General features: G+C 44.3%; 3 protein-coding genes and 1 long non-coding RNA gene across 7 annotated transcripts in view; 2 read left to right on the top strand and 2 right to left on the bottom strand.

Annotated features, from left to right (window-relative positions):
* The window catches only part of Shawl (Shaw-like), a 45,628-nt gene that overhangs the window by 12,599 nt on the left and 14,121 nt on the right, over positions 1 to 18,908 (top strand). For all 4 annotated transcript variants that reach the window (XR_004469108.1, XM_033379727.1, XM_015179826.2 and 1 more), the window contains exon 3: positions 17,601 to 17,750. Coding sequence is in view for 3 of the 4 variants with exons in the window: in XM_033379727.1 (XP_033235618.1) it covers positions 17,601 to 17,750 (150 nt within the window). In the remaining variant the exon portion in view is untranslated. The remainder of the gene's footprint in view (positions 1 to 17,600; positions 17,751 to 18,908) is intronic.
* LOC4818031 (aldehyde dehydrogenase, mitochondrial-like) lies at positions 8,004 to 12,104 on the bottom strand. Its single transcript, XM_001357214.4, has 4 exons — positions 11,887 to 12,104; positions 9,648 to 9,796; positions 9,482 to 9,578; positions 8,004 to 9,414 (listed from the first exon to the last, which is right to left on the bottom strand). Exons 1-4 carry the CDS (start codon positions 12,010 to 12,012, stop codon positions 8,221 to 8,223), a joined length of 1,566 nt encoding a protein of 521 aa, XP_001357250.1. The 5' UTR covers positions 12,013 to 12,104; the 3' UTR covers positions 8,004 to 8,220.
* Positions 12,127 to 12,500, top strand: LOC117183973 (uncharacterized). The gene is made up of 2 exons (XR_004469109.1): positions 12,127 to 12,251; positions 12,311 to 12,500. It is a non-coding gene; the product is annotated as an uncharacterized lncRNA (long non-coding RNA).
* Positions 13,207 to 15,193, bottom strand: LOC6903367 (aldehyde dehydrogenase, mitochondrial-like). The gene is made up of 4 exons (XM_002132213.3): positions 14,979 to 15,193; positions 14,667 to 14,815; positions 14,501 to 14,597; positions 13,207 to 14,442 (listed from the first exon to the last, which is right to left on the bottom strand). The coding sequence occupies exons 1-4, from the start codon at positions 15,102 to 15,104 to the stop codon at positions 13,252 to 13,254; spliced, it is 1,563 nt and encodes a 520-aa protein (XP_002132249.3). The 5' UTR covers positions 15,105 to 15,193; the 3' UTR covers positions 13,207 to 13,251.

Below are 18,908 nucleotides of genomic sequence, written 5' to 3'. Positions count from 1 at the left end.
TAAAATACTTGTGGCTCTAGAAGGAAGAATCGTGGCGGGTGGGGGTGGGAGCATTTGTTCCTGGAATCAGTCTCTTAAGGAAAACAATTGAAATGCGAATCTGTTGGATCTGTTTCCCAGAGAACTTGACTTGAGTTGAGTTTTCGGCATACCTTTGATGTTTTTCTTGTGGTTTAAACAAAGCTTTAGATTTATTTTTGGGGTTAAATGAGGAGTTAATTGATAGTTTGAGGATACTCCAGGATGTATTTGTTCTTGGAAGGCGGAGAGTGGTTTCCATTGGCTAATTGATTTCCATTTCTGCCTGTCTTGATTACCAATTTGATTGCCTCATTTGCAATAGAGAAGGATAATTGTAGCTGAATTATTGGTTGACAATATAGCAACATATGTGGAGAATATAATGAGGTTTGCTTTGCCTTAATTGAAGCCTGGTTAATATCAATCGAATCAGCATAATCAGATGGGAGTTAAACCATGAAGGAAACCTAAAAGGATTTCTGTGAAAGACTTCCTCCAAAGATGCCTAAAAGGTTGCCCTCTTCGTGTAGTCATGCCCTGAAATTTGTAAAAAATTACCAATCATCAGCTGCCTTTTCATGTTGCTTCAATCATAATGGAAATAATAAATATATATTCCAAAGACACAGACCATCTTTGAGGGGGGAAAGATCTCTCCGTCGATGCGATGCTTATCATTTCTGATTACGCGGCATTTTTTGTCATAAAAGATCTCTCGTTTCTTTTCAGAAATGAATTTTGGGTATTTGGTGGGGCTGGGGGGGGTGCAGCTCATCAACGCAGACAATTGCGCGCTGATTGTATCTTTGAGATACACACACACGCACACAGCAAAGGCAATAAAGTTCCCACTTCGGCACACACAGATACATTATCCTTAGTGCCTGCCGCTGGTTGTTTGCTTGCGTTTGTGTGTTTGTGTTGGCTGTCGAGGTTGATGTTGCGTATTTCCCCTGGCATCCACACTCTTTTGTTGCAGGCACCCTTCAATCTGGTGGCATTGTGTGTGCGAGGGAATTAAACGAAATGGCTAATGAAAAGTTTAACAGTTAATAAATAAAACCAGCATCAACCATTAGAGAAAGGGATGACATGGATGCTGCGGCCTTCCGCTCAATTTCATCTTCGAGATGATGGCACTAAACTAATATTTGTGGGACCTTTTGTTCTGATTTAATCCCTGTTTTCTGTCTAATGTTAACTACAATTTAATTTGGGTTTAATTTCCTTCCACTGCCCCTTAAACCCGGAGAATGACTATAGCCTGACAAGCATTCTGCGCCAAAAATGAAAGTAAAAGTGAAACCACAAGCAAAATGAAAATGTAGGTGCCAGTTGCACGGCCTCAAGCAGGCCGCTTAGAAGCAAGTGCCCAGGACAATGCCTCAAAGGAGGACCACACAAAAATACAACCAACAGACACAAAGCAGGAGGACCCACCGGGAGGGGCAGAGTGTGGCAAAGAACCTGACAAAACCACAGGCAACAACAAGTACAATATACAACAATTTAAAATCAACAGCTGCGCGCGTGTCCTGGCATCCAGGCGATGAAAGCTTGAAGTAGCAACTCGAATTTTTCCTTTTTTCTCTGCGGCTAAGAAGAAAAACAATGAAAATGGAGACTCTATAGAGGACAGAGAGAAGGGAGAGCTGGCCGGTCGGAAATAGCAAAGTAATAAATAAATTTCCTGCTCTTTTGCTGTTTTATGTTTATTGTGGCTTCTGTGCCCCATGCCATGCCATGCCATGCCGTGCCACATGCCCCTCCGCCTAACGCTTCATTAACTTTTTGGCTTTTAATATACTCGGAGGCTGGACCCGAAATTTCCCGCTGCCTATTTACCCCCCCGCATTTCCGACCAATCATCTGTGGCCCCGCCATCCATCGTGCCCCATCCGTTGTTGTCACTCAGTCAGGCGTTCATCCTCCAAAGGGTGGGCAGGGCGGATGGATGCGTCTGTGGTCTGTGCCCCGAAATTGGAAAACATTTTCTGGTTCTTCTTTTGGACTGGCGCTCTCATTTTTTTTTAGCCAACTTCAGCAGAAAAAGGGCCATAAAATAAATAAACAGTGAAAATGAAACGAGATCTGGGGAACAGCCCACAAAAAATTGGGCCACTTTTTAACCCTTTTGGGTGTCGAGGTGTGAGATTCGGGTGACACTTTCTCTTGTCTCACCCGCGACAAAAGGTTAGGAAGATCTAATGTTTCGATACGGAGAGAGATAATGAGGATGACGATCAAACATTTCGCTTTTTTGTGGAAATTTTCTATTTAATTTATGTAAATAGAAAATTAACAACTTTTGATGGGGATTCTTTGAAGGATTTTGATAGATAAAAGAGATGCCACAAAACAATCCACGACTATTCACGACTATAACTAAAAAGAATAGTCCCAACATTCAATTTCTTCCACGAGCTTCCTTTTTAATAAACCCACAAATGAGAAATAAGCCACACAAATACTTGATTCTCCATTTTTTTCCTCTGCGTGAAGACAAACTTAACCTCTTAATTGAAACACAAATATACTTTTAACTTTTAACTATCCGAAAAAGTTCTGCACAAGCAGTGTATGAATTTCTGTTGAGTAAACTCTTCAAACTGCCAGCAGAACAGCACCTAAACTCCACAGAGGCCGAGACCGAAAAACTCTTCTGGAACTCTGCCCGCCCATTCCCATTCTAGGGTTAAATTAACCTTCTCTCCGCACACTTTTTTCGCAGGCACAGGTCCTGTATGTGCGTGTTGGTGCACGTTGAATGCGTGGCGCATATAGGAACAGAGAGCAAGGTACAGAAACAGGCCCAGGCCCACGAAAAAAATGAACAGAACCACAAAATCATATTGTAAAGCCATGTCAGGCTGCCACACAAACATACACTGAGAAAAAAACGGTGCTTAAGCAATCTTCTCCCTCCCTGAGTCTATTTTGTAGTATTTTTTGTGTTGTTGGTATATTTTTCAGTATTTTTATAGCCCCTTTCTGTGCGCTTCCCACAAGTACCAGCTAAGCAGGCGGGTTCTTTTCCAGTGTGGATGTATGAACATATCTCTAGCTATTTCTAGGCGTCCTTGTGCAAGGGTTTCCCTTTCACCTCCCATCACACTCCACTGCCTCGGCTTGAGCTGCTCTTGTCTCCTCTCCATTCGTTGAACATTCGTTGCGTGTGTTATTTTAACAGCAATTTTAATGAAGCGCGAAACCGTTGAAATACAATTTGTAAAGCTGAAGGGAGAAGGCGAATAAACAACAAACTCATGGATGTCTGACGCTGGAAGATGCCAGTGGGTTAAAGCCAGAACAAATGTATAACGGGGTAGACAGGATATCTGGACAGGAAAGGGCCACGCCAAGCTTTTCTTTTTGCCGGCTCGTTCCCCTCAAAGCCTGTTTTCTGTTGTTGCTTTGGGACTCGCGAACGCGTTTTGTTCGCGCGTTTGTGCGAGTTAATTAAAAAGGGTTCTTACATCTTGCCCCACAAAGGACTCCCACGGGGAGGGACTCCTCCCCTGGCAGACCTGTAGACCAAAGTCCTCAGCTATATTTCCATGTTGTTTCATCCTAGGCCCTTTTCCGGGAATCAGGAGTTATGGCTCAATTTGTTTCGGCTGAAAAAGACTGCTTTGAAGGTGGCTTTTATGGGGTCTCGTTTGACTTTTGGGAGAGTAAAGAGTTAGGGGGCCTTATTAGACGACTGGAAATGGAGTGTATCAACGGGATTCGAGGGCAAGAAATTTAAGTTTAAAGAATGATCTATTTATGCTTCGAAAACCAGAAAATGCCTGATTCCAGGATGAACATTTTTATTTTTTTAACAAGTTTAAAGAACAAGAAACAAGCATTTATCAAACCCATCGAACCACTGAGAAACCTCAGCAAATAAGAGCTCCTTTTCTTGCCATGTAATGCAATGTCAAATACTCGTAGATCCCTGGGCTCTGAATGATTGGATGACTTTGGCTTTAATGTTTCACTCCCGAGGCCCAAACCTTTTTAGCCATTCGCTTTTTATGGGATGCAACGACAAGGACTGCTGTTGCTTTTAAGCAGCTATACTTGTACATGTTTCTAGCATCCTGCCAGCCAAAGGACGACATCTTTCGCCGCTCTATGCTCCATGCTATCGCTCATTTTGGCCTCTTTTTTTTTGTGTGTCGGGCTCCGTGTTCTGACTGTTTGCTTTGTGTTGGCTTTGTTTGCTGTTTTTAGCGTCTAGTGCAGCAGCAGCAGCAGCAGCAGCAGCAGCAGCGCGGCTGCCTAAGCAAATATTTGAGCAAGTTAATAGCCAAGAGCCACGACTATGGCGATGTTGATGGGCGATGATGCAGTGCCTGCTCGTAGTCTGCGTTCGGTTTTTGTGGCGCCTCCGGCAATGCCCGCCAGCAGCAGCAGCGGGGGAGGGGGAGGGGAAGGGGCACCCATCAATGGCTTTTCTCACGCCAATGCGCAATACACTTCCACTTTATGCACATTTCCGGACTCTCGCGCGGCACACAAAAACGCGGGGGGCACAACACACACACAGGGAACGGGCTGCTGCCCCACTGCCTGCCTGCCTCTTGCATTTTGCGACATGTGTAACCGGAGGCAGAGGCCGTGGGGCAGGAGGGGCACGGCAAAGCTAGAAATGCCATACAACAAAAGGCAGACGACGACGACGACGAGCCTGAAACTGAATGTGAGCCGCCGCCTGAGGATGATGCCTCCTCGCAACGTTTCCATTTGAAGTGGCATCAAAAGCCGTCATCGTTATCCCTGTTGCTGCTATTGCGCCATTGCCGCTGCCATTGTTGTTGCATGTTGCTGCATGCTTCTGCGGCACTGCCACATTTTTCTACCTCACGACTGGAACAGCAGTTTGCCGCATTTTCATGCGATTAGTGTGGATGTGGTGTGAAAATCGATAGCATCTGATGCGGTGGAGGAAAACCGCAGGATGTATGTGCTTAAAAATTGAAGAAATTCTGAGTATGTTCCGGAAGAGAAGACATCCCCCATTTCGCTCAGAAATTAAGACATAAAATTGAATGCAATTTTCCATAAATCGATGAAAATTACCTTTTTATCGATAATTATCGAAGGAACTATCGAGCTGTTCCCCCTACTTCGAGCCATAATGTTCTTTGCTCTAGTCTTGTAATATTTTCCGCTTTTTCTTCATAAATTTTCATCCCATTTTGTAGATCTTCCATTCCACTGTGCCTAAATCGCATTACAGCCATAAAATGGCAATGTGTCTGTAAAAGCATTTAGCCTGCTTAGCTTAGGTAATAGGGAAAGCGGAAAAGCGAAAGGCGAGTGCGCTCTGGCAGTCGGTGGAATGAAGGGGGAGACGAGGCGGCTGTAAGGGCAGGGGATTCCTCGCTTAGTGCTGACACATCCAACAGCCGCCTTTTATAGGCAGTTTATTGGGTTAAGTGCAGTGCAATTGTGTGCATCTGTATGTGTGTAGCTGTGTGTGCGTTTATCTGAATTCAATTTTTCACTTTAGGATACTTAGCGGTTTAGGTGCGTTTTTCATACAGTTTGGCGCGTTTTTAAACGCACGAACTTGAAAAGTTTAAATTTTGTGTTGCCTACTTTTGGGGATTGTAGGTTTTGGGGTGGCATTTAAGCTGCTTTTACTTTTCCTAGGGGATGACTAGGAAAATGTCTTGATCTGCCTTTACACTGCTAATCCCTGACAGGCCTGTCCCCTTATCCTTTATTTTCCTTTACCCTCCTCTCTCTGCCCCATAAGCCTTTTGTTTACACTCCTCCTCCTCCCTTGGTCCTTTTTTCCATGCGCTTTTTCCTTTTGAGATTTTTAGTGGTTTCTTTTTTCTAATATTTTGTGCTCTCTCGTTGCTTTTTTACAGATTTTTTTTATATTTTCACTGGTCTTTTTTCTTTATTTGTCCTTTTGGCTTATCTGCGCCGTGTCCATGGCCATTTTCCGGCTAATGATCAAAGTGTTGGCATGGGACACCCGCCGTTCTTGCTGATGGGTTGGTCCTTGCCCGTCTCCCAATGGGTTTCGTTTCGTTACTTTTCTAGCCATTTGGCACTGCCTCTTCAGGCCTCTTCAGGCATCACCATCTCCACTCCTTGCCATTCCATTCTGCCTCTCATAACAATGTAATCGAGTGTGCACACTGCGATAAAGTCGAATTGCCGGGCACTTGGTCTGCCGTGCCCGAGCCCAAGCGCCGTGTGGTGGGGGTAAGGAGAATGTTGTGGCAAATTGGGACGGACGCCTTTTGGCTGCTGCCTTTTCAAATGAAGTGCAAATTCTGAATTATAGTTTTTTTGCGGTCCTCGGCGTTAGGATAATTAAACCAAAGGATGGCAGAATCGCTCTCTCTCTTTCTGTCGCTCTGGGAAATGATTTTCAATTATGGCCCGCACTCGAGCCTGAACTAAAAACTACAACGCTCGAGCGCACCTGTGCACGCGCTTCAATGCGCACGGCTGCGCTTTTTGGCAATCATCATTCCCATTCCCTATCCCTTATCCACTCCTACTCCTGTCCTGGCCTGTCCTGTTACTGTTCATCCCTTAACCCACTTCCACACACACACACACACACACACACACTTCTTGGCCACCTGCCATTTTCGGGGGTATTAAAATTGCCCCATGGATCATTTGCAATTTTAACAGTTTTTCTCTTCGTTTCACTCTCTGGCATTTTCCCCAGTTTTTTTGTGTGCTTTTTGCTTTGCTAGTTTTTCCATATTTGAATATGTATGAAATGCTGGCTGGATACCAAGCGAAAATCAATTTAAAATAACTTTATACCAGCTCCCGAAAAAAAAAGAAGAAAAGAGAATTCAGAAGTTGGAATACAATAATTGCGTATACGCCGTGTGGAGCTTATAGAAATTTTTCCACTTCGTTTCGCGTGGAGAGCACGGCAGCAAAAATCGAATTAAGTGTGAAATATATTCAAATGGCATAAAAAATGAGTGTGTCCGTGGAAACCGTTTAAAAAGAATTACCAAGAATTTTGGATGGGAAAAATTGTTCAAAAAATTCATGAATGCATTCATAAATCATACACAATTAATTAAGAGTGGGCGAGTGTTTCCTCTCTTATATAAAGAGAGCCATACACCGGTTGTCACTTAAATATGCAAACTTTTGCAGGACTTCTCCCCTAACCCATAAATAAATCAAGCCACCGACTCTCTCTGCACTCTCTGGCCCCTGCGTTTCGTAATGCATTTCCTGATGGCTCGGAGTTAGGGTCGGTGTGGGGTGGGGGGTGTAAAAGCAATTTGCTGGCATTGTAAAAATTGAAATACAAATTTTAAATAAATTGCATACAAATGCGCTTATTCAATTTCGGAAAACAAAGTGGAAAATAAGAGGAAAACTTTTACCCAGCAGCCAAAAGCAAAGCAAAAGCAACCGCAAAGCACTTGACACGCTCAGCTGCTGTCCAATCTAATGGACACAACGCCATATCTATCTCTCTCTCTCTCTGTAGGATCAGGCCCAGGATGTCCCTGGTGCTGCTGTGTCCTAGAAAATCCCCCAAACACCCATACATATACACATACACGTATGACTAAAACAAAACGGAGGAAAATGCCAATAAATGCAAATAAATTTAAGCTTATTTCTCTGCTAGTTTTTCTCTGCTTTTCCTTCCCTATCCTGTCTGTTGCGCTCACTTGTTCGCAAGAGTATTTCTGTATGCAAAAGCAATCAATATTTCTCTCAGTGTGGCTTTTGTTTGCACTTCCTGGCTGTTGTTTGGTGGATAAGCAAAATAATGACATTCGGTTCAAAGTGTGCCATAAACCATGCCAAGAAGCTATCCGAATACATCCTCGTACATGGGATCACACATAAAAACCCACTAGATTACAGAGAATGTGAACATGGAAATTATGGGGCAAGAATATGGATGGAAAAAGAAGCGTAGGTGGATAGACTTTAATATCTAATGTGCTTTCTGAAACGATAAGCAGTTTTCTTACAGAATCTTTAAGATTTTCTTCAAAAATATTGTATTTCAAAAGAGATTTACACTTAAACAGAAATTAACCGAATGGAAAAAACACAGAAACTGGCCAAAGATTACGAATCAATCTATATAGACATTCAGATCGAGTAAATGTGAGCTTAAGGCTAACCATAGAGGTTGACATCGGCATTTAGAGCACCTAAACGGAATAAACCCCTATCCAGGACAGTCCCTTCTTAGGAGTTCTTCTGTGGAACCTTCACAATGACGCTCTTGACCTCCGTGTAGTTGGAGAGCGCATACTCGCCGTTCTCACGGCCATGGCCGGACATCTTATATCCTCCGAAGGGAGCCTGGGCGGCCAGGGCATTGTAGGTGTTCACCCAGACAGTGCCGGCACGCAGTCCACCGACAATGTAGTTGGCCTTGTCCAGATCCTTGGTGAAGACAGCGGCGGCCAGGCCGTACTCCGAGTTGTTGGCACGCTCGATGACCTCGTCGAGCTTCTTGAAGCGAATCAGCTGCTGGACGGGCCCGAAGATCTCCTCGCGGGCAATGGTCATGTTGTCCTGGACATCGGCGAACACCGTTGGCTGGACAAAGTAGCCGGGAAGGCCATCGGGACGGCTACCGCCGGCCACCAGCTTGGCGCCCTGCTGCTTGCCCTGCTGGATCATGCCAAGGATCTTATCCATCTGCTCCTCGTTGACCTGGGGACCCTGCTCGGTTTTCAGATCGAAGGGATTGCCCACGGTCCTCTTCTTGGCGCGCTCTGCACTGCGCTCCACGAACTCGTCGTAGATCTTATCCTCCACAAAGGTGCGAGAGCCGGCACAGCAGCACTGACCCATGTTGAAGAAGAGGCCGAAATGGGCCGTCTCCACGGCGTAGTCCAGGTCCGTGTCAGAGAGGATAATGTTGGGCGACTTGCCGCCCAACTCCAGGGTCACGCGCTTAAGGTTCGTGTTGCCGGATGCCAGTTGGATGAGCTTTCCCACATCCGTGGATCCGGTGAAGGCCACCTTGTCGACATCTGCGTGATTGGCCAGGGCAGCGCCGGCTCCACCGAAACCAGGCACCACATTGACCACTCCCTCCGGGAAGCCGGCCTCCTTCACCAGCTGCGCAATGTACAGTGCCGTCAGGCTGGTCTGCTCGGCCGGCTTCAGGACGATGGTGTTGCCGGTAGCCAGTGCGGGTCCCAGTTTCCAGGCCATCATCAAAATGGGGAAGTTCCAGGGAATGATCTGACCGCAAACGCCCACGGGCTCGTGGCGGGTGTACGCGAAGAAATCACCATCCATGGGGAGGGTCTTGCCATGGTTCTTGTCGGCCCAGCCGGCAAAGTAGCGCAGATTCTTGATGGCCGTTGGGAGATCTACATTGTAGGACATGCTGTAGGGTTTGCCATTGTCCAGGGTCTCCAAGCTCTGGCAAAAGAGAAGACTCGATTACTATTGAACATTGAACTGTGATTGCTTTAATCTAAGAACTCACAGCCAAGTAGACTTGATCCCTCTCCATTAAATCCGCCAAGCGGTAGAGCAGACGACCGCGTTCCGAAGCATCCATACGGCGCCATGGTGAACCCAGCCTGCGATGTACCAGAAATATTCATAAATTACAAATTATTCATTCGATGTACCACCACTCCGATACTCACTTGAATGCCGAGCGGGCAGCCTTCACGGCAATATCGATATCCTCCTTATCGCCACCCTGGATTTCAGCGATGGTCTGCTCTGTGGTCGGATTAATGGTCTTAAATGTTTTGCCCGATTTGCTCTTGTGCCACTCATTGTTGATGAACAGCTGCAAAGGAGATAGTGGTTAGAACACAGAAGTACTCGTACATTTATTTATGGCCATATCATGTTCATATTCTGGCATACTATTGCATTTCAGTTCATATAACAACGTTTCAATGAATGCCGCACCTCAATTTGATAAGCCCCCGCACTGCTGGGTAGCAGAATTGAATAATCATCTGATCGTTCAGTTAGCATGTGGACTACCTACAGAGATAATGCCCCTCCATCCACTATTGTTGTAATCAGAAACGTTTACCGGCTAACTGATTAGAATTGAAATGAAATGAGGCCCCACATAGCACGCCATCTCTCTAAGATGTAGTACCTTTTATTATTATTTTTACAATGGAATCTATCTGTAGCCTCACGCGTTCGAATATATAAAACTTTCCGTCAGGCCACAAAAGTAGAGACTGCTTGGTAAAACATACACGTGTAAATCTAAGCATGTCTGCGAATAGTCTAGACGATCGAACTGGTTTGGTGGGTTGCCGCCCCTTTTTTTAAATTTAAAATAATGTTATCTGCTAAGCATAGACTTTTCATAGCAAGCTGGGGGCATGGCCGTCTTAAGAGACTTGTTTTTGGTGATAAGGCATGGAATATGCCATAAACCAAGTGTGAATCAACCGATAAGAAAGTATTATGTGGGTTGAGGCATCGGGTAGACTGTTGATGGCAAACATACTAAAATTTTAGGATATCTCGCATTGAATCGAAATTTCGTTCTACAAAATGTTTACTTTGCATATTTCTAAAGATCTATTAATAATTGCGGACATTTTGTATGAAAGCAAATAAAAATGTATATTTTTATTGCTAATAAAATGATCATAAATCTACGAAGGCAAATTTTAATTCAGTTAAATATTTTATTCTTAATATTTAACGAATATAATAATTTTCCAATCAATATTCAGAAAGATTGTCGTTCCCTCTCCTCTTATGGCGCTTGCACTCCCATATGTTGGCGTTATTTCAAATACCCTACCATGTCTGTATGGGAATACTCATTGGTTTGGTTCAGAACGAGCCCACAAACCAAACCACCCTTTCCCCCCTCACCGATTCCAATTAAATCTAACGAACGCTGGGCTCTAATTGCCGCGACAGGCACAAAAAACATGAGCAAACTTGTAAAATCGTACAATTTATGCAAATTTCCATCGCGTCATGAGCATACAAACAATAAATGCGGAAAGAAACCGCAAAACATAGAGCGCTACTGAGAGAAAGAGGAGGAGAGCGATATTGAGAGAACATTTGGCAAGAATTTGGCGACGCTGTGACATAACTAAGAAAGGGAAAATAACGCAACAGCAAGAATCACATATGAAGGGGAGAGAGAGAACACCAGCAGGGCGGCAGCATGCGTCGCAGCTTTTATACCCTAGAAAATCAGTCGCAGATGTATGATGAGGTCATCAGATTCTGGTTTCAGAATACTACAGCTTGTTGAATTTTGTTGGATTATCCACAGCAAGAAAAAAAGTATGCTCTCAAAGGTTTAATTGTTCTTCTTACTTTTTTTTCAACATGTACATACTATATCCCCTGAATACCCTAAACTTTGCGGCGTGCACAACAAGAACAAAAGCAAAAGCAGCATAGGCAGCAGCTGTAGCTAGTCCCAACAACAACTACAGCCGGCGACTGTTTTTGCTTTTCGATTCTCCTTTGTCTATTTTTTGCCGGTCCAACGTTTCGCTTGGGCTCGCCAGCCTGTCGTAATCCCCTACAGCTGGGACTTTTAAGCAGATTTTACGCCACTGATAAGCATTATACATGGTGTGTACGTGAGCTGAATGTTTTTGCGGGTCGAAGCCAGCCGCTGTTTATTTGCCCAAAAAGGGAAGGAAAACAACACTTGAAAACTTTAAAACCTGATTTTGCGTTAATAGGGCATTAGAAATGAGAAGGAAACTAACTCAGAGAGTGAGAGAGCGACATGCAGAGCGATATCAGCTGCAGTCGGCTCTTGCTCAAGGTCAAGTCAAAAACATGCTGGCACGCTCTTTGCAGTCTTTTTCTCCTCTTATTTGTGATAAGCGCGTTTTCACTTTTCGTATTATTATTCATTTGCGCACTTACCCCGGTGTAGAGCACCTCCGGGGTGGTCTGGGGCTGAGGCAGGGCGGAGTAGTGGGCCACAGCTGCGGCAAAGTTCTTGTTCTGCGAACGCAACAGTGCGCCGCCGGTCTTCAAAACGCGCTGCATGTTGTTTTTACTTTTCACGGGAACAGAAGCGGAGCAAGAGCGAAACTATTGTTGAAGGCACGGCCGTCCACGGGCAACTGTAAAGCTTCCTCAACGCTGCTTCTCGCGAAAGCTATCTGAAAATATTTCAAGAGTCTCCGTAGAGGTGTGTGCGTGACACGTAGCAGCCTCGCAGGTACAAAACTTGTGTTCTTCAACAAAATACTACAGGTGCTACAGAAAATATACCATGGGAGTTGGTAAGTTCTCACGAGTTTTTATAACTGTTCGTTTCGTGCCTTAAAACCCCCATCTCTAGGACCTACTGATAATGACGAATGGTGGTGAGAATAAAATGGCTATGTATATACGGAAAGATAGTGGGATAGACGAGAGCAGCGTCAGTATTTCTAGAGTGGATTAGAATGAAAATCATTCTCAAGTGCAGACCCTAGAATGGGAATACAACAGAAAACAACAATAACAAAAATTAAAAATAAAAGTATGAAAAAAAATACATTAAACAAATTACATTTGCATGTGGGAGTGAAATTTCTATGGAAATGAGGGAATACAGTGAAAGATCTCTCAGAGGACAGCAATAACAGAACAAGTGGGTGTCCACTCCGGACAGTTTTCCCTGTACTTGTTATAATATTGTTTACGAAATGATAGATTATCTCTGCCAAGCTAAAAAGGAATAAATTATAGACATCTATACATTTTTGTTTTTCATATTTCTAACATGATTTGCGAGTTTTTACAGATAAGAGAGCAGATCTAAAGTATTTCGTAATTTCAGGAAATTTCAAACTCAAACTTTGGCAAATCAAATATAGTCTAAACAACCTTATCAGCCTTTATTTGTATCAATCAATCATTATTCTTGGCAATCTTTGAAAAGTTCTCGATGTAAATTTCTATCACTAAATATTCCACTCAATACTCGGATCTTTTTCCACTCAAAATACGAATTGCCCTTTGCCTACTTTTTGGCTTTCCCGGAAAATTCAAACAAACCTCGAAATTGAAGGACCCCAAATGGATTTCGCCTGTCCATAATTAATTAAAAAGTTCTCTTGGAGGTGGTACTACCAATACCCATACACATAAATTTATGACTAAAAAAAGGTCAATAAATGCAATTAAATTTAAAAGCAGGGGTAGATGGATAGACTTGAAAATTTATTCTTAAAAATGAATAAAGATTTAAGATTTTACTTTAAAAATTTTGTAACCCCTGTCCAGGACACTTCATTCTTAGGAATTCTTCTGTGGCACCTTCACAATGACGCTCTTGACCTCCGTGTAGTTGGAGAGCGCATACTCCCCGTTCTCACGGCCCAGGCCGGACATCTTGTACCCTCCGAAGGGAGCCTGGGTGGGCAGGATATTGTAGGTGTTCACCCAGACAGTGCCGGCTCGCAGGCCACCGACCACGTAGTTGGCCTTGTCCAGATCCTTGGTGAAGACAGCGGCTGCCAGGCCGTACTGCGAGTTGTTGGCCCGCTCGATGACCTCGTCGAGCTTCTTGAAGCGAATCAACTGCTGGACCGGCCCGAAGATCTCCTCTCGAGCAATGGTCATGTCGTCCTGAACATCGGCGAATACCGTGGGCTCGACAAAGTATCCGTCACCCTTGGGACGGCTACCGCCGACCACCAGCTTGGCGCCCTCCTCCTTGCCCTGCTTGATCATGCAGAGGATCTTCTCCATCTGCACCTTCGAGATTTGGGGACCCTGCTCGTTTTTCAGATCAAAGGGGTTGCCCACGGTCCTCTTCTTGGCGCGCGCTGCACTGCGCTCCACGAACTCGTCGTAGATCGAATCCTCCACAAAGGTGCGAGAGCCGGCACAGCAGCACTGGCCCATGTTGAAGAAGAGAGCGAAGTGGGCCGTCTCCACGGCGTAGTCCAGGTCCGCGTCGCAGAGGATAATGTTAGGGGACTTGCCGCCCAACTCCAGGGTCACGCGCTTCAGATTCGTATTGCCGGATGCCTGTTGGATGATATTTCCCACTTCCGTGGAGCCGGTGAAGGCCACCTTGTCGACTTTCATGTGATTGGCCAGCACAGCGCCGGCTTTTCCGAAACCAGGCACCACATTGACCACACCAGGCGGAAAGCCGGCCTCCTTCACCAGCTGGGCAATGTACAGGGCCGTCAGAGGGGTCTGCTCGGCCGGCTTTAGGATGATGGTGTTGCCGGTAGCCAGTGCGGGTCCCAGTTTCCAGGCCATCATCAGAATGGGGAAGTTCCAGGGAATGATCTGACCGCAAACGCCCACGGGTTCGTGGCGGGTGTACGTGAAGAAATCCCCGTCTATGGGGATGGTCTTGCCATGGTTCTTGTCGGCCCAGCCGGCAAAGTAGCGCAGACACTTGATGGACATTGGGAGATCCACATTGTAGGACATGAAGTAGGGTTTGCCATTGTCCAGGGTCTCCAAACTCTGCAAAAGAAGATAGTTGATTCCTACCATTGAACTATCATTGAATCTAAGAACTTACAGCCAAGTAGACGTGATCCCTCTCTATTAAATCCGCCAAGCGGTACATCAGACGACCGCGATCTGAAGCATCCATACGACGCCATGGCGCACCCAGCCTGCGATGCACCAGAAATACTCATAAATAACAATCCATCCATTCGATGTACCACCACTCCGATACTCACTTGAATGCAGAGCGGGCAGCCTTCACGGCCATTTCGATATCCTCCTTATCACCTTCCTGGACTTCAGCGATGGTCTCCTCTGTGGTCGGATTAATGGTTTTAAATGTTTTGCCCGATTTGCTCTTGTGCCACTCATTGTTGATGAATATCTGTAAAGGAGTTATTGGTTAGAATCCTACATACAATTGCAGTTCTTTCCATATAACAAAGCCCCCGGACTGCTGTTACCCCCAATTGAATAATCATCTGATCGTTCAGTTAGCATGTGGACTACCACAGAGATAATGTCTCCTTATTCATTTGCACACTTACTTCGGAGAAGCACACCTTCGGGCTGGTGTCGGGCTTGGGCATATCGGCGTAATGGGCCACAGCTGCGGCAAAGTTTTTGTTTTGCGAACGCAACAGGGTGCCGCCGGTCTTCAAAACGCGCCGCATTTTTGTTTTTTTTTGTTTTCAAGAGAATAGAAGCGGAACAGGGGCGAAACTATAAACTGAAGTTGAAGGCTTGGCCGTCTACGGGCTACTATAAAGTGGAGATGGAGAAACGTCGATGTTATGATGTGTTTTCAAATGCTAGATTGTGTTAGCGCCCATTAAATAAAATAAATGATTTAAGAGTTTGTCCACATAAGAGTGGATATCTGAAGAATTTCTTAATTTCAGAATATTCAATTCAAAAATAGTATAAGAAAACTTATCAGCATTTATTTGTGTCAATGAATCAATTTTCTAAACAATCTTTGAGGTTTTCTCAATGTACATTTCTCTCAGTCAATATTCTACTTAGTATTCGGATCTTTTTCCACTGCCAGTTCAGCATACTTCAGCTATTTAGCTACATCTGGCACTATTCAAAGAATAGCTTATATAATATGGAAATAGGTTATCCAAGGTATTTGTTATATTTCGATAATAAATTCAGTAAAAAATAATAAATGATATGGTCGAAAATTTTAAATATATTTTTTTTTAAATCAACGGTCTTAGCCTTACTTATTTCCGGTTTTAGCCACTTTTGGCATATTTTTTCGTATCTATGTACATATGTATCTTAAATTGTCTCTGAAACCCTGGCAGCACTGCTCAAAATATATATTGCCCTTTGCGTGCTTTTCGGCTGTCAGCGAAAATACAAACCACTCTCAAAATTGATGGCCCCCAAATGGATTTTGTTTGTCCATAATTCATTAAAAGCGATTTAGGACAATTTGTCAAATGCTTGGTGGTGCTCCACTCGTAAATTGAAAGCTCAGCGCAGCTGTCTAATGAATCCCGCATACGCCTCGTTGGCCGGAATCAAAGTCAGGAGCAGAACAAAACACAGAGAAAATCCAATCACTAACAGGAAAAACTAATTCGATGCACGAAAATGCTATGCAATTCAGAATCCGAGAAGAGTAAACATTGCGTATGGGTTTGCGTTCGAGTCGGGCCCAATTACCATCGTCAAACAGCCGAAATAAACTTTAATGGCCATTGTTATGCGTCGGTCTCTGTTATTGATGACTCTGCCGTGGATGTGGATGGGAATGGGGATGGGGATGTGGGTGCTGCCGTTGCTGTTGTCCACAGCGGCATGAAATATTTAATAACCGACGAGAGAGAACAAACAGTTTGGCATAAAAATCACATTACATATGGACAACCCAGCAGCGGCAGCAGGACTCTCGGCACGGCTCTGGTCTCTGCAGGACACGCACTTAAATGTCAGTGATTGCAGGACCCTCCCTCCCCCATCTCCGTCCCCGAATGTGTGGGTTGTGGGTTATAGATGTGCAGAATGAAATTTACAACAAATTGTTGGAAATGACTTTCAATTGAATTTAATTACGCCTGGTGGGAGTCGTTGTCGGTGTCGTTGTTGTCCTTCCTTCCACATGCGGGTGCGAGGCGAGAGCGACTGCGAGTGCGAGTACTCGTATAATTTTATGGATGATTACGTAAATTAAGTTTGGTTTTCATGCGGTTGGATGATATGTGTGTGTTTGTTGCAGGTGTGTAATCGAGGTGGAAATATGATTAACACCGATACTTCTTCCAATTCGGCTTAATGCTATTCCATGGATGCTCTCAAAGCGCCAGAATAATTTGAAATAATTTACAAATATTACCCTCATTGGACTGGATGCCTTCGCTGGCCTCAAAGGAATGTTAATGATGATGGAACTTTGCTGGAAAATAGCTAAAATTATTTCAAATGCATTTCCAACAAACATTCCTTTGATTTATATCTTTTGATTTTAATTGAAATATTTAACAAATATTTATTTGTTATTCCACTTTCGCTTTAATTGTAGTCTGCCTGCCATTATGAAAATGCCAATCACATGTTCGTTCCCACACGGAATTATTACCATATTTCAGGCCATTAACAAGCGCCAACCAAACCCTGCCTGGAGGCAGAATTTTTAGATTGACTTTCGTTTGCTTAGGCGCAAGATCAACAAATGCCAGAAAGGATAAATCGGAAATCCATCAATTTTGTGCGGTAATCATCTGCCTGTCAAAGGTTACTTCAAACAGAAGAAACTCTAGACCCACTTTGGAGCAGGCCAAACAAAAAAAAAAAACGAACGAAAAGACCAAAAAAAACCTTTCAGGAAGGAAAAAAAAGGCCAAGCCATCCAGGAGATGGGCAAAAACTGAAGTGAAATGTATGCAAATGGCTTATGGCTTGGGGTTTTTGCTTACACTTGCTTGACCCTTTGCCGGGCTCTCTGCCAGTCCCCCGACCCTGTTTTTATGGCTCACTCTTTTAGAGTCAGAGCCCAACAGAATCGGGAAGCAGAGGGTCAAGAGCTATGACTTAAGTAATTTGTTAAGTTATTAGGTGGCCCACATGGCGTATGCGCATTGCGTATTAGTAATCCCCATGCAAATGCCCTGCCATGCTGCCACAATTTATGTGCTTTTTCTGTTTTATCTTTGCAGATATGAAACCTACAAGGCAACGCTCAAGAAAATCCCCGCAACACGCCTCTCCCGACTGACCGAGGCGCTGGCCAACTACGATCCGGTACTCAATGAATATTTCTTCGATCGCCATCCCGGTGTATTCACCCAAATCCTCAACTATTACAGGTGAGTTCTTGCTCCTTGGTCCTTGGTCGTTGGTGGGTGAGAATGAGAATCCTAATTAAGTTGCTGCTGCCGAAAGGTGCTTTTGAACGTGCAACGACTCTGAAATGGGGGAATGGACTTCGTCCTCTGAATGGTAATTACAGCATTTAAGCGAAGGATGTTTGGCATTTCCATTTCTGTTGCCTTTGCCTGCAATGATTATCCTGCTGATAAATGGCACTCAGCAAACATATCATTGGAGCTCATTGGTGCTGCGGGGGGGGCCCTTTGATGAATAAACAAACTAATATTTTAATTGGTGCAAAAACATACCCCGTTCTACCGAAGGACGAAACATTAATCTCAACTTTTTGGAGCGGCAAAAGTTGATACAACATTTTTCCTTGGGGGTCATTAGCGGGCTCATTTATCTTCGGTTGGGCGCTTCGCTTCCGCGATGACTTAAGTTGTTTAAAATTAATGAAACTTTGTTTTGGCCATCTCCACCACCGCCCGCCTCACACCTGCTGTTTGTTGCAGCTGCAAATGAAGATACAACGCTGTCAGCAGCATCCCATGGCTACGTCTTCATTGATTGGACACCCATCCCCCATCCTCCATCCCCACCCGTTCCATCCATAGCTCTCGGGGCTTTGGCCAAACAGTTTTCCAACTCAATTAACCAGGCACCCCCACAAATCCCTCGCACCCCACGGAAAATGGTGTCAAGCGAGGGCAAGCAGGAGAGAGAAAAAACGGTGCCATATCCAGGGTTGATTGGATATGAAACTGAGTCCTCGAGGGGCAAGGATCTCCTCCATTATGCAGTGTCCTCGGGTGGGGTTGTATAATCAAATTATGCACGCACCAAAAGCTTCAGACAATTTCTGGATGTGTGAGAGGATTTCCCATTCATATTGATAAGAGCTGAGTGGAATTGACGGTGCAGCTTAAATTAGAAATTAGATGGCATAAACGTGCGATAAAATACGTTTATCGATTACTTATCGATTGGATGATTACAGTCAAGGTGGATTTATAGTAAAGTAGGCATATTTTCAGGCGATATTGACCAAAGGGTAGGTCAAGATGGGTTTTTTATACCAATTTTTTAGGAATTCGATGTTTTTGTAGAGCAAACGATAAAGGAAAGACATAAAAAACTGATTTATTCTTTGA

This window comes from Drosophila pseudoobscura, chromosome 4 (assembly GCF_009870125.1).
Source record: "Drosophila pseudoobscura strain MV-25-SWS-2005 chromosome 4, UCI_Dpse_MV25, whole genome shotgun sequence".
Classification (NCBI taxonomy): domain Eukaryota; kingdom Metazoa; phylum Arthropoda; class Insecta; order Diptera; family Drosophilidae; genus Drosophila; species Drosophila pseudoobscura.
This window is presented reverse-complemented; position numbering and strand designations above follow the sequence as displayed.

What these genes read in the sequence shown, in the direction of transcription:
- LOC6903367 (XM_002132213.3), bottom strand. Translation starts at nt 15,104, where the DNA reads ATGCGGCGCGTTTTGAAGACCGGCGGCACCCTGTTGCGTTCGCAAAAC. An exon ending in GCTGCCCGCTCTGCATTCAA is followed by an intron (nt 14,598 to 14,666) that starts GTGAGTATCGGA and finishes GGTGCATCGCAG; the next exon opens with GCTGGGTGCGCCATGGCGTC. An exon ending in GGGATCACGTCTACTTGGCT is followed by an intron (nt 14,443 to 14,500) that starts GTAAGTTCTTAG and finishes CTTCTTTTGCAG; the next exon opens with AGTTTGGAGACCCTGGACAA.
- LOC4818031 (XM_001357214.4), bottom strand. Translation starts at nt 12,012, where the DNA reads ATGCAGCGCGTTTTGAAGACCGGCGGCGCACTGTTGCGTTCGCAGAAC. An exon ending in CGGAGGTGCTCTACACCGGG is followed by an intron (nt 9,797 to 11,886) that starts GTAAGTGCGCAA and finishes TCTCCTTTGCAG; the next exon opens with CTGTTCATCAACAATGAGTG. An exon ending in GCTGCCCGCTCGGCATTCAA is followed by an intron (nt 9,579 to 9,647) that starts GTGAGTATCGGA and finishes GGTACATCGCAG; the next exon opens with GCTGGGTTCACCATGGCGCC.